The sequence below is a fragment of the Microcaecilia unicolor genome, chromosome 8 (genome assembly GCF_901765095.1).
Source record: "Microcaecilia unicolor chromosome 8, aMicUni1.1, whole genome shotgun sequence".
Taxonomy (NCBI): domain Eukaryota; kingdom Metazoa; phylum Chordata; class Amphibia; order Gymnophiona; family Siphonopidae; genus Microcaecilia; species Microcaecilia unicolor.
Genome location: NC_044038.1, coordinates 228,666,309 through 228,680,301, shown reverse-complemented (window position 1 = coordinate 228,680,301; position 13,993 = coordinate 228,666,309). Strand labels below are relative to the sequence as shown.

The 13,993-nt window shown below is 45.7% G+C and overlaps 1 protein-coding gene across 1 annotated transcript in view; it reads right to left on the bottom strand.

Annotated features, from left to right (window-relative positions):
* Positions 1–13,993, bottom strand: part of LOC115476893 (bactericidal permeability-increasing protein-like) — a 76,898-nt gene that overhangs the window by 25,942 nt on the left and 36,963 nt on the right. Inside the window, exons 6-7 of the mRNA XM_030213466.1 lie at positions 9,608–9,710; positions 7,739–7,867 (exon numbers count right to left, since the gene is read on the bottom strand). Of these exons, the coding sequence (XP_030069326.1) occupies positions 7,739–7,867; positions 9,608–9,710 (232 nt within the window). The remainder of the gene's footprint in view (positions 1–7,738; positions 7,868–9,607; positions 9,711–13,993) is intronic.

The window sequence follows — 13,993 nt, the reverse complement described above, 5'->3', positions numbered from 1 at the left end:
CTGTCCCCTGCCCCCTCCATTCATCCCTTTCCAGCATTTCCCCTCTTAGCCTGAGGCCTGCCCTGCAATCCATATCCATCCATGCCCATCTGTCCCCTCCATTCATCCCTATCCAGGAATTTCCCTTTCCCTGAGCTCTGCCGTCCCAATCCATGGCCATCCATGTTACTCTGTCACCTGCCCCCTCCATTCATCCCTATCCTGCATTTCCCCTCTCTGCCTGAGGCCTGCCCTGCAATCCATGCTCCTCTGTCCCCTGCCCCCTGCATTCATCCCTTTCCAGCATTTCCCCTGTCTGCCTGAGGCCTGTCCTGCAATCCATATCCATCCATGGCCATCTGTCCCCTTCATTCATCCCTATCCAGCAATTCCCCTTTCCCTGAGTCCTGCCCTCCCAATCCATGGCCATCCATGTTACTCTGTCCCCTGCCCCCTCCATTCATCCCTTTCCAGTATTTCCCCTCTGTGCCTGAGGCCTGCCCTGCAATCCATATCCATCCATGGCCATCTGTCCCCTCCATTCATCCGTATGCAGCAATTCCCCTTTCCCTGAGCCCTGCCGTCCCAATCCATGGCCATCCATGTTACTCTGTCACCTGCCCCCTCCATTCATCCCTATCCAGCATTCCCCTCTCTGCCTGAGGCCTGCCCTGCAATCCATGCTCCTCTGTCTCCTGCCCTCTCCATTCTTCCCTTTCCAACATTTCCCCTCTCTGCCTGAGGCCTGCCCTGCAATCCATGCTCCTCTGTCCCCTGCCCCCTCCATTCATCCTTTTCCAGCAAGTCCCCTCTCTGCCTTCCATGACCCCCCCCCCTCGCATCCATGCTCCTCTCTCTCCCATGTCCCAGCCTGGCCCGCCCTCTTCTCCTCCCCCCCTTCGCATCCATGCATTGGGTTTTTTGTTTTTTTTTTCTTCTTTTAAAATTTACCCCGTGGCGGTTCCGGCAGCGAACCGTCAGGGAAGGAGGCGGCGCTCCCGTCCCGACGTCTAGGTTTCCCTTCGCTGTGTTCCGCCTTCTTTTGACGTCATCCTTGACGTCAGAAGAAGGCGGAACACAGCGAAGGGAAGGCTAGACGTCGAGAGCGCCGCCTCCTTCCCTGACGCTTCGCTGCCGAGCGAAGCGATTGGTTGAGTGTCATTGCTCCGCCCTCGACGTCATCACGTTTGACGCGTGGGCGGGGCAGACACAATGGGATCTCACCCCCTTCACTTCTGGCTAAAAGAGGCTTCATAGAATGTTGGAGGTGCGTTTTATATAGAGAGATTTCTTCCCAATTTGATATATCACCTTTCAGAACTAGAATCGAAATGGAGCACAATTGCTAATCATTTTAGTAAAAGGTCCCCTAAAATGCCGAACAGATCCTGTTCTTTTGCTTAAATGTGAAACAGCATGCCTTGTTGTAATGGGGGGGGATTTGGCATGCTGTTTTCTGCAGGAGATCACATTTACAAATTGTATGCAAAATTTCCTAATGAGTTCAACTATCATGTAAATGATCTTACTAGAGATTCACACATAGCTAAATAATGTGTGTAAAATTGTGCAAAATCAGTTTTCCAGAAAACGTAATGATATCATATTTTTTTGCAATAAAGTCCAGAATGTTTTGCATATGGTTTCCCAAGACAAATGCAGAAATTCCATCTAAATATCATGCCAATTAGTCTGCACCAAAAGAAAATTTTCCTCTGGTGGCTGCTCGTTTATCTGGAGGAAATTCCAGGTTGGTATATTAGTGTCCTGAGAGAGGATTCTGCACAGGAATGTAAAGCAGAAGGAAAAGCAATAGGTGGAACGGACAGTAGCGGGCAGTGGAGGGTCTGGTTTTAATTATAGTTATTGTTAATGTATTGATTGTTGATCATGTTTCATTATGTTACATTAAACTGAGGTTTATTGTTTGTGGAATATAAATATGGATAAAGAAATGGAAATCAGCAGGCACTGAAGGAACAACAGAAACAGAGGCCCCTTTTACTAAGCCGCTTAAGTGTCTATGCATGCCCAACGTGAGCCAAAATGAACTTACTGCCTGACTACTGTGTGGCTATTGCAGTAATTTCATTTTTGGCGTGCGTCCGATACGCGCACCTGAAAAATATTTTTTATTTTCTGCCGCACCTAGCAGACATGCGCCAAGTGGCATCTGATGCGTGTAGGTCATTACCACACAGATTCCTTACTGCTAGGTCTATGGCTGGCGGTAAGGTCAGACACCCAAAATGGACACGCGGCAATTTTAATTTTGCCGCCCGTCCATTTTCAGGGGGGGGGGGAAAGGCATTCTTGGTACATGCATTGAAAAATATTTCAGCTTGCGCCCAAAACTAGCGCCTACAGTACCTTATCCAAAAGTATAAGGGGTGGGGAGGGATTTAATAAATGACACTCAAAAATGGGTCCGCACGAGGGGAACAAGATGGCTGCCGCTGCATAGAGCTGTTTCAGCAGCGTTTCAACTTACTTGGGCAAAGTGATTTTTCCTTTTAAAAAATGCCGCATACCAAGAGAAAAGGGGTGGTGAAGAGGGATCCCTTACCCTCTGCTACCTCAACACCAACCCAAATAAGTTTGGATCGTTTTTTGTCAACATTCTCCCAAGTTTCAAGGGAAGGTAATACCGTAGTGGAATGTACCGGAGAAGCGGTCTTACCACCGGTTGATGAAACCTCCCTTTCTCCACCATCGCAGTTGCTCCCTCCGTGTCCGGCGGCATTAGCAGCCCTTGGGGCGACCCCGTACACCACCGGAAGTGTGGTGGGAGAATCGCCAGTTGAGGGACCTGAGCTGCAATATTCGCCGCCGAGCCCTGAGAAGAATATCTCGGGAGAGAAACCGGAGGTAAATTTAAACTTGATTTGGACTATGCTGAGTGGAATGAATGAAACTTTGTTAAAAACGTCTGGGGAAGTTCATGCTATGAATGGAAAAATTGAGGAGTTGAAATCTTCGATAGAGCAAGTTAAAATAGAAACCTCAACAAAAATAACGAAAATTCAAAAGGATGTAGATTTTTTACATGAATTTAAAAACGCAGCAGTAAAAGATAGTGGAGATATTCGTCGTAAAATAGAACAAATTGAGAACTATAATCGAAGACTGAACCTACGATTGCTTAATTTCCCAAGACTCCCAGGAAATTCCCCTTCTGACCTTTTTAGAAGATACTTTAATGAGATCTTAAAATTTCCTCTTGAAAATTTGCCGCCGGTAAATAAAATTTACTACATTGGGAATCCTATGGAGAAGACTGGGGAAAAACTGAATTTGCCACAAACAAATAACTTGGATATATCTGCTCTATTAGAACAATCCTTAGAAAATTGTACAGACAGAGTGACCCTCATAGTTTCTCTAGTATTTGAGCAAGACTTGAATGCGATAATGAGAAATTACTTCAAAAATTCTACTACCCTTTTTGGAGGAGAAAGGATATGGATATACCCGGACGTTACAAAGCAAACCCAACAAAAAAGGAAACTTTTCTTGGCAATGAAAGAAAGGACATTGGAGATAGGGGGTTCTTTTTTCCTTGCCTATCCTTGTAAATGTAATGTTAAATTGGGTTTAAATAAGTATGTTTTCTATTCACCAGACCAGTTAAAATCTTTTTTGGATTTAAAGCAACTTAAATAACATCTAAATAAGTAAATATGATTGGGAATATGTAGCGAATATTTTCTTGAATATTTATCATTACTTTAAAGACTTCTCTATTCTTTTGTTCCTCCAATCCTTCTATAGTGGTCTGAGGAAGCTTATTATCTATTTTCCCCTTTGTTTTATGTTAATTATTTACAGGCTGTATTTCATAAACAAGTTTATTCTTGTAAAATATATTGAAATCAATAAATAAATAAATTAAAAAAAAAAATGGGTCCGCACGTATTTGGCACTACTAACTCTCTCCTTAAGAGCCCTTCAACTGTAACTACTCCCCTAACAAGGCTCATATATGATTTTAACCTCCACCTTAACCATATATCATATAGAGATCATTCATATGTTTTTTATGTTTTTTATCGCCTCAGCAGTGCACATGACCAACTTCACTCTTTTATTGGACATTCAACAGCACCCAAATCCTCACTTCATTTACTTATTTAACTGTTCATTTTACTTTTTAATCTCTAAGTTACTTATAAGCAATACTTAACTTGCACTGAACGGTCAGACCAGGGGTTCAACAATGCCCGACATGCATGTTTATCCCTAAAAGGCTGTGTCAAGGGCTCCCCCTTAGCCGTTCTTAGTACCAGCCTCGCAATGTTTTCTTTCTGGATTTCCTCCTGCTAAGAGATTGGCACTAATGTCTAGATTCTATATAGCGTGCCTAGAGATATGCACCAAAATCCAGACATATTCTGTAATTATGAAGGTAATTTAATTGGCTTAACAAGGTGATCAGCAATTAACAAGCAATAATGAGCACTAATTGGCAATAATTTGAATTTATGCACATAACATGCTAAGCGTATTTTGTAATGAACTGTGCCTAAATTCCAATGTGTGTAGTTCAAAAGAGGTGTGGCTATGGGCGGGGAAATGGGTGTTCCATGGGCGTTCCCAAATTTACATGCATAGGTATAGAATATGTCCCAATAAGCATAAATCTATGTACAGGGATTTATGCCATATTTTTGTTAGTGTAAATGGAGGCACATAGTTTTAGGCACAGGGATATCAACTAAACATATTCTATATACCGCACCTAAATCTAGGTGCTGCTTATAGAATATGCTTATGTGGAAATGTTTACCACATGGATTTTTTAGGTAACTTATACAGAATATGGCCCATAGTGTTATTCCATAAGGGGCAGGCACCCTTTTTAGAATAGAACTTACTGCTGTTTCCTGTGCCCGACTCTGGGCACCTAGTATAAACCCCAGTGCCCAAGTTGGGAGTGGAGACCCATTATTCTATAACATTACATGCAACTTGTTGAAATGCCCATGACTTGTCCATGTCCCTTTCATGGCACATCCCCTTTTGGGTTATGCGCTATGGGACTTACAGGCTCATTTTCGAAAGAGATCGCTGGCCATCTTCCAACACAAATCGGGAGATGGCGAACGATCTCTCAACTGCGGCCAAATCGGCATAATCGAAAGCCGATTTTTGCTGCTTTTAACTGCAGTCCGTCGTAGAGCCGTCGAAAGTAAAAGGGGGCGTGTCAATGGCGTAGTGAAGGCGGAAAATGGGTGGGCATGGGTGGGGTTAACAGATGGGCGGCTTCAGCCCATAATGGGAAAAAAAAGCGGCGATGAAGAGCATTTGGCCGCTTTTACTTGGTCCATTTATTTTTACGACCAAGCCTCAAAAAGGTGCCCTAAATGACCAGATGACCACTGGAGGGAATCGGGGAAGACCTCCCCTTACTCCCCTAGTGGTCACCAACCCCCTTCCACCCAAAAAAAAAAACAAAAAACTTTTTTGCCAGCCTCTATGCCAGCCTGAAATGTCATACCCAGCTCCCTGACAGCAGTATGCAAGTCCCTGGAGCTGTTTTTAATGGGTGCAGTGCACTTCAAGCAGGTGGACCAAGGCCCATCCCCCCCATACCTGTTCCACTTGTGGTGGTAAATGGGAGCACTCCAAACCCTCCCCAAAACCCACTGTACTCACATGTAGGTGCCCCCCTTCACCCATAAGGGCTATGGTAATGGTGTAGAGTTGTGGGGAGTGAGTTTGGGGGGAGATTTGGGGGGCTCAGCACCCAAGGGAAGGGAGATATGCACCTTGGAGCTATTTTTATAATTTTTTTTAATTTTTAGAAGTGCCCCCTAGGCTGCCCGGTTGGTGTCCTGGCATATCAGGGGGACCAGTGTACTACAAATGCTGGCTCCTCCCACGACCAAATGCCTTGGATTTGGCCGGGTTTGAGATAGCCGCTCTTAGTTTAGATTATGGCTGAAAACCGATGCCGCCCATATCAAACCCGGCCAAATCCAATGCATTTGGCTGGCCGCAACCGTATTATAGAAACTAAAGATGGGCGGCCATCTTTTTCATAGTAACATAGTAGATGACGGCAGAAAAAGACCTGCACGGTCCATCCAGTCTGCCCAACAAGACAACTCATGTGTGCTACTTTTGTGTATACCCTACTTTGATTTGTACCTGTGCTCTTCAGGGCACAGACCGTATAAGTCTGCCCAGCACTAGCCCCGCCTCCCAACCACCGGCTCTGGCATAGACCGTATAAGTCTGGTTCCGGCCGACTCTTTGCGATGCTGCCAAAATAGATGGCCGGCCATCTATTTCGTTGGCACCATTCGATTATTCCCCTCTTAGGCACCCAGCATTATAGACTAGCTCACAGCCAGATATGCATGCAAAATCAATTGGTGCCAATTACCTTCAATGATTGGCTGTTAACATCCAATTACTGATGGTTTAACAGCTTGTTAAGCAGCAAACAAAAAAGTGAGGTGGACACAAGAAGGATAACTTTTTTGTTTGCTGCTCACGTTTGCGTGAGGGACTTTTCCTCCTCTTTTTTTTTAACAGCTTGTTAACCAATTAAGTTGTGTGCGCATCTCAGAAGAATACCCAAATTTGGACATAATATATAGAATCTGGGGGTACATGTGTAGGTGCACTCCGTACATGCAGTTGCATATCCTATATAATAATTCTCACCTCCAACGTTTGAATGCTGCCTGGGACCGTGGCTCCTTTGGATGTGATCTGCTTCCGTTGATAGATCAGAGTGACGTCATGACCTTCTGATTCAGCTATTCCTGTGGTCCCGCCCTGAAGGGTGGGACCACAGGAACAGCTGAAACACAAGCAAAAAAAAAAACTGTTGGAAGTGGCGTCCCTGCATGCAGGAGGCTCCCTACCCCCCCCCCCCTCCTCCTCCTCTTACCGGGGTCCCGGCAGAAGCATTGAAGAGCGAGAAGGCTCAGCGAGTCTGCTGCCTTCCCTTCTCTTCACTCTGAGCTCTGACTCTGGTCCCGCCCTTGCCGAAACAGAAAATGAGGGCGGGACCCCGCTAAGAGAGGGGGATTGGTGATTTTGGAGGGGGGGCGATGTGCACGTTGGGGGATGGGGGAGGGCACTCGGAGGGAGGACAGAGCAAAGGAGAATGACAGAGGGAGGGAGGGAGAGGGGACTGGAACTCGGAGGGAGGACAGAGTGAAGGAGAGTGACAGAAGGAGGGAGGAAGCCATGGAAATCGGAAGGGAAGAAAGGGGGCCGTGGGACTTGGAGGGAGAGAGAGAGGGAGGGGGGAGGAACACCTTGCTAGCGCCAGTTTCCTTTCATACCGAAACGGGCCTTTTTTACTAGTTTTATATAATGCATGCTTTACACATAGAAAATGCTTTTAAAATTACCCCTTAAAGTGTAAAATGTTTGTAAAATGTGTAAAAGCATGTAAAAATTACCCCTAATATAGTTCTAGCCGTGTATGTCTTAATCAATGACTCGAAGGATGGAGTCTAGTTTAGAGTTAGAAGATGGGGCTAATATGGAAAATTTACTGTACAAATAGAATCAGAATTTAAACAAAAGTCAACAACAACATTTTATGAGGTCAACAAATGTTTAAAGATGCAAAATTTTGGCATTTGTTTGCTTCCTCGTGCTGCGTGTGATACTCAGTGGTCTGTATTTGTTAGCCTTTGCATCAACTTTGCCCAGATGCTCTGTTGGTTTTCTTTTAGCACATAGCATAACGTCATTTACTGTCTCAATTCCAGTTTGCTGATTGAATAATACTTACGAAGTCTCATTTCTCGCTTTCCAGACGCTGTTAATAGTTGCATTACTATTACTGATGGTGATCTGAATTCCAGTATCGGGTACAATGGTCATTGAACTGTTGATAATTGTGAAGTTTAGTAGTTTTGTGCTAAGAAAGAGTGCAAATATGAATATTAGAATTATGGTGGCCATCTTTGAAGCCCTGTTCATGTTATAGGTAGTCATAACCCAGCATTTAGATGTGTATATTGAACATAGTAACATAGTAGATGACGGCAGAAAAAGACCTGTACGGTCCATCCAGTCTGCCCAACAAGACAACTCATATGTGCTACTTTTTGTGTATACCCTACTTTGATTTGTACCTGTGCTCTTCAGGGCACAGACCGTATAAGTCTGCCCAGCACTATCCCTGCCTCCCAACCACCAGCCCCGCCTCCCAACCACTGGCTCTGGCACAGACCGTATAAGTCTGCCCAGCACTATCCCCGCCTCCCAACCACCAGCCTCGCCTCCCACCACCGGCTCTGGCACAGACCGTATAAGTCTGCCCAGCACTATCCCTGCCTCCCACCACCGGCTCTGACACAGACCGTATAAGTCTGCCCAGCACTATCCCTGCCTCCCAACCACCAGTCCCGCCTCCCACCACCAGCGTCCCACCAGCATCTGTGCCTAAATCCCAATTTCACAAAACTGGGATATACACATGTAAAACTCAAAGCTTGCATTTGGTAAAGAGGCATGGTCTGACTAGGGTGGGACTAGGGTGGGGCTAAAATACAAATGTGTTTTCCCAATTTCAGAAGGATAATGCATGCCGGTCCAAACAAATGGATGTCGAAATTTACACCTGCTACCCCAGGTGTCCCAGGGGATGTTCAGGTTTCAGAAAAGTTCTGGTAATGAACAGTGCTCCACTGGAGGGATCAGGGGAGATTGTCCCCTTACTCCCCCCCCCCCCCCACCCAGTGGATTATATCCCCCACCCTCTCTAAAGCAAAATTAGCAAAAGATACTGGACTTTGTGATAGCCTCTACAAAAATACATGGCATATGCTTCCAAAATGGCCGACATATTCAGCACATACACCTGTGTGTTGTTATTTTATAATATACACATGTACGTCCCAGCACACATTTGTTTATGAGCCCGTGTTGTGTTATTGATATTTTAAGATATTTATGGTTATAAAATGGTTGCTCATATTGCGCATAACTGAGGCACAAATGTCCATTCCTCAATGTATTTTAGAACAGGCTGTGCATCACAGATCCTGTTGTACAATAATAGCAGAACTTGAGACTTCCTGATCTGGACGTATCCATTCCCATTGGTATCCTTTTGTCCACCATTGCATGAATTATAACAGAACTCATTTAATATCACATCTATAATCCTTGCATTGGGTTCCTACAATCATAAATTTAACATAACGTAAGAACGTAAGCATTGCCATACTGGGACAGTCTGAAGGTCCATCAAGCTCAGAATCCTGTTTCCAACAGTGGCCAATCCAGGTCACAAGTACCTGGCAAGATCCCAAAAGCAGTAAAACAGATTTTATGCTACTTATCCTAGAAATAAGAAGTGGATTTTCCTGAGTCCATCTTAAACCAATTGTGCTCCACAAGAGCAGTTTTCAAATTGTCCATATTGGAACAAATTCTGTGGTGACTTTGAATCACTAGATTTTGCACCAATTTTTAGAGTACGTGTGTACTAGGGAAATTCAATGTACAGTAGTGTTCAGCCAAAGGCCTTAGCCAGATAATGCCACTATTATTTGCATTATCACCCTTGAGTATCTGGCCCTGTTACCTCTAGCTACACCTAACTGCAAACACCAGGGGTTCACTATTTTTACACAGTACTTGAGTTACTTACTATGAGATGTTGAATTGCAGGGATCCATTTCCGTAACCAATTAATTTTCCGACTCTAAGATCTCTTATTTTATTTTCCAGAAACTCCTTTACAGCCCCGTTAGCTATGGGAAAAGAATATGACAGAATATTGAAGGACTAGAGTGCAGGGTAATTGTTCCTCTAGCTTTGATATCAGGATGGTTCTAAGCAATGATGCCACATTTTCAAGATGACTCTGCTAAAGCAAGTTTCAGTTTTGGGCAGACTTGTTAGAAGCTTCTCCATAGAAATAAGTGGACAAGCTGCCTATTAGTAACATAAGGGGGAATAATCGAACGGCGCCGGCGATGTATTTTGGCGGTGCCACAAACAGCTGGCCAGACCCGTATTTTCGAAAAAGATGGCCGGCCACCTTTTGTTTCGTTAATACGGTTCCGGCCAGCCAAATGTCTGGGATTTGGCCGGGGTTCGAGATGGCCGGCGTCGTTTTTTTAGCGATAATGGAAAGCTATGTCGGCCATCTCAAACCCCGGCCAAATCCAAGGCATTTGGCCATGGGAGGAGCCAGCATTTTTAGTGCACTGGCCCCCCTGACATGGCAGGACACCAACCGGGCTCCCTAGGGGTCACTGCGGTGGACTTCAGAAAAGCTCCCACGTGCATAGCTCCCTTACTTTGGGAGCTGAGTCCCCCAAACCCCCCCCAAACCCACTACCCACAAATGTACTGCACCCAGTAAAACTGCTCCAGGGACCTGCATACAACCTCTAGGACTTATTGCTGCTGTATAACTTTGGCACACCAGTTGACACCTGAAGACTAATCTCTTTGAAAAAGTCCTTTATTTGAATAAGCATGTTTACTCACAGTTAACTGCAGATCAGAGGTTGTGCCCCACTGGCAAAGAGTCCCCTGGTACTAAGATTAGCAGTAGGTCAGAGCTGACACAATGGTGTACAATGCCCTCTTTCAGCACCATTCAAGGTAAGAACTATGTTCTCTAACGTGGGTAACACAGGAAAGGGAACTAAAACTGGCTTACAAAAATGGCCACTACCGCATGGACTACAACAGGAAACAAAACAGGGGGAAAGCACCAGGGGAGTACAGCCTACCAACTACCAATACCTACACCCACCACAATGCATTGCTGATGTGACTCTGCAGTGCAAATAACAGAAAAGGTGTCACACTCACCCCAGAGCCACATCACAAGCAGGAAAAGGCTGTCTGAGGACAGAACACATTCTGCTGTCATGGAGGTGGGTACGACAGCATTTGAGGCTGGCATACAGGCTGGAAAAAAAAGTGTTTAAGGTGGTTTTTTTTTTGGTGGGAGGGGGTTAGTGACCACTGGGGGAGTATGGGGAGGTCATCTCCGCTTCCTTCCGGTGGTCATGTGGTCAGTTTGGGCACCTTTTTGAGGCTTGGTCATGAAAATAAAAGGACCAAGTAAACCCGGCGAAATACTGCTTAACGCCGTATTTTTTTTCCATTATCGGCGAAAGCCGGCTATCTGGTAGCCACGCCCATACCCGCCCATGTCCCGCCTTCGCTTCGCCGCCGACACGCCCCTTTGAACTTTCGCCGGCGAGACGATGGGAAAGTGGCGATGCTGTCAAAAAAAGCAGCTTTCGATCATACCGATTTCACGGCTTTTCCGAGATCGCCGGCCATCTCCCGATTTGTGTCGGGAAATGGCCGGCAATCATTTTCAATTATGAGCTGGATAGTAACATAGTAAATGACGGCAGATAAAGACCTGAACGGTCCATCCAGTCTGCCCAACAAGATAAACTCATTTTACATGGTATGTGATACTTTATACCCAAGTTTGATTTGTCCTTGCCATTCTCAGGGCACAGACCATAAAAGTCCGCCCAGCACTGTTCCTGTACTAAAAGTTCTGAAGCTGTTGACACCCCTTAAAATTTACACTCCAGTCCATTCAAATCTATTCAGTTATGATCATGGCGCAGACCGTAGAAGACCGCCCAGCACTGGTTTTACTCTCCAATTACCAGCGTCACCACCCAATCTCCACTAAGATTCCATAGATCCATTCCTTCTAAACAGGATTCCTTTGTGTTTATCCCACGCACATTTGAATTCCATTACTGTTTTCATCTCCACCACCTCCCGCGGGAGGGCATTCCACGCATCTACCACGTACCTGACAAGGTACACATTGCCCAAATTAAGTATATCAAAAAAGTGACTTCACAGAAGAGTATTTCATGTTCAAAAGAAAGCAAAATGTCTGAAGATTTGAAGTTTTATTCACACTTCATAAGATTTCACGTTTTAGTGGTAAGCTCTCCCACAAAGTCCACTTCATACAAAAGCTTATTTAAATTTATAATTAATACATTTCTGCGATGAAAATTAATGCAAAGGAGCTGATGAGTAACAAAAATGTGAAACCGTGTACTTGAAAAATGTTTGCGACTCGTTTTCAAAAAAGAAATAACTATACCAAGAAAGACTTACCCATTCGTGCAGTGGTGGATGCAAAGGACTAGCTAGGCCATATGTAAGATGCCCCCCCCCCCCCCCCCGTAAGATGTTTCAAATTCCTGGTGAGCCAGAGGACCACCTCCACCCCCACGTCCAGCCTTAACTCAAGGCCTGGGAGTGTTTGGTGGCCAGTAGGCCGCCAAACATAGCTTTGGGAATCCCTCTCCAGCGTATTTTCGAAAGAGATCGCAAGGCCATCTTCCGACACAAATCGTGAGATGGCCTGCGATCTCCTGAATCCGGGCAAATCGGTATAATTGAAAGCTGATTTTGGCCGGCTTCAACTGCTTTCCGTCGCGGAGCCGGCAAAACTTCAAGGGAGCGTGTTGGCAGGGTTCAGAAGGCAGGACAGGGGCAGGACGGGGGCGTGCTTAGGAGATGGCTGGCTTCGCCCGATAATGGAAATAAGATGGCCGTGTCTGATGAGCATTTCGCCGGCTTCACTTGGTCCAGTTATTTTTACGACCAAGCCTCAAAAAAGTGCCCCAATTGACCAGATGACCATCGGAAGGAATCAGGGATGACCTCCCCTTACTCCTCCAGTGATCACCAACTCCCTCCCACCCAAAAAAAAAATATTTAAACATTTTTTGCCAGCCTCAAATGTCATACCCAGCTCCCTGACAGCAGTATGCAGGTACCTGGAGCAGTTTTTTGTGGGTGCAGTGCACTTCAGGCAGGCGGACCCAGGCCCATTCCCCCCCCCCCACCTGTTACACTTGTGCTGGTAAATGGGAATCCTCCACCCCCCCCAAACCCACTGTACCCATATGTAGGTGCCCCCTTCACCCCTTAGGGCTATGGTAGTGGTGTAGAGTTGTGGGTAGTGGGTTTTGGGGGGATTTGAGGGGGTTCAGCACCCAAGGTAAGGAAGCTATGCATCTGGGAGCTATTTTTGAAGTCCACTGCAGTGCTCCCTAGGGTGCCTGGTTGGTGTCTTGGCATGTCAAGGGGACCAGTGCACTACGAATGCTGGCTCCTCCCATGACCAAATACCTTGCATTTCGCCGGGTTTGAGATCGCCAGGCCGGGTTTCCATTATGGGCGAAAACCGAAGCTGCCCATCTCTAAACCCAATGATCTCAACATCAAGCCGGCCCCAACAGTATTAACGAACGAAAAGATGGCCGGCCATCTTTTTCGAAAATACAGTTGGCTCCGCCCAATTGCGTTGGCAGCCCCGAAGATGGCTGGCACGGTTCGATTATGCCCTTCCACATCTACAAAATGTAGTCTCCAGTTCAGGGCTGTGGGTGACAGTAGTATTCTGACCCATCAGAGATTGGAGTATTGAGGAAGATCTCTCACACAAGGGCCCAGAGGGTTAGTACATGAGATCCATAAACACATTTGAAGTCTTTTGTATGCAGTAATACCTATTGCTGGCCCATGAGCATTCCTGCCTTTAGTTCTGCAGACAGATCTGAAGAAGAATCAAGCCTGGGACAACAGTTTTGTGTTTTTCGCCTTTTTGTTTTCTGGTCTTACACACTTAGGACTAGGGGGTCCTTCTATTAAGCCGTGGTAAAAAGTGGCTTGCGATAGTGTAGGCGCGGGTTTGGAGTGAACGCTGAAATATTTTTCAGCGCTCGTTCCAAAAATGCCTGTTTTATATTTTTCACGAAAATGGACATGCGGCAAAATCAAAATTGCTCTGCGTCCATTCTGTGTGTCTGACCTTACCGCCAGCCATAGACCTAGCGGTAAGGAATCTGTGTGGTAATGACATACGTGCATCAGGTGCCGCTTGGCGCGTATCCGCTACGCGTGCCAGAAAAGAAAAAATATTTTTCAGACGCGCGTAGTGGATGTGCACCAAAAATGAAATTACCGCAAGAGGCAGGCGGTAGTTGGCCAGTAAGATCATTTTGGCGCACATTGGGCGCTT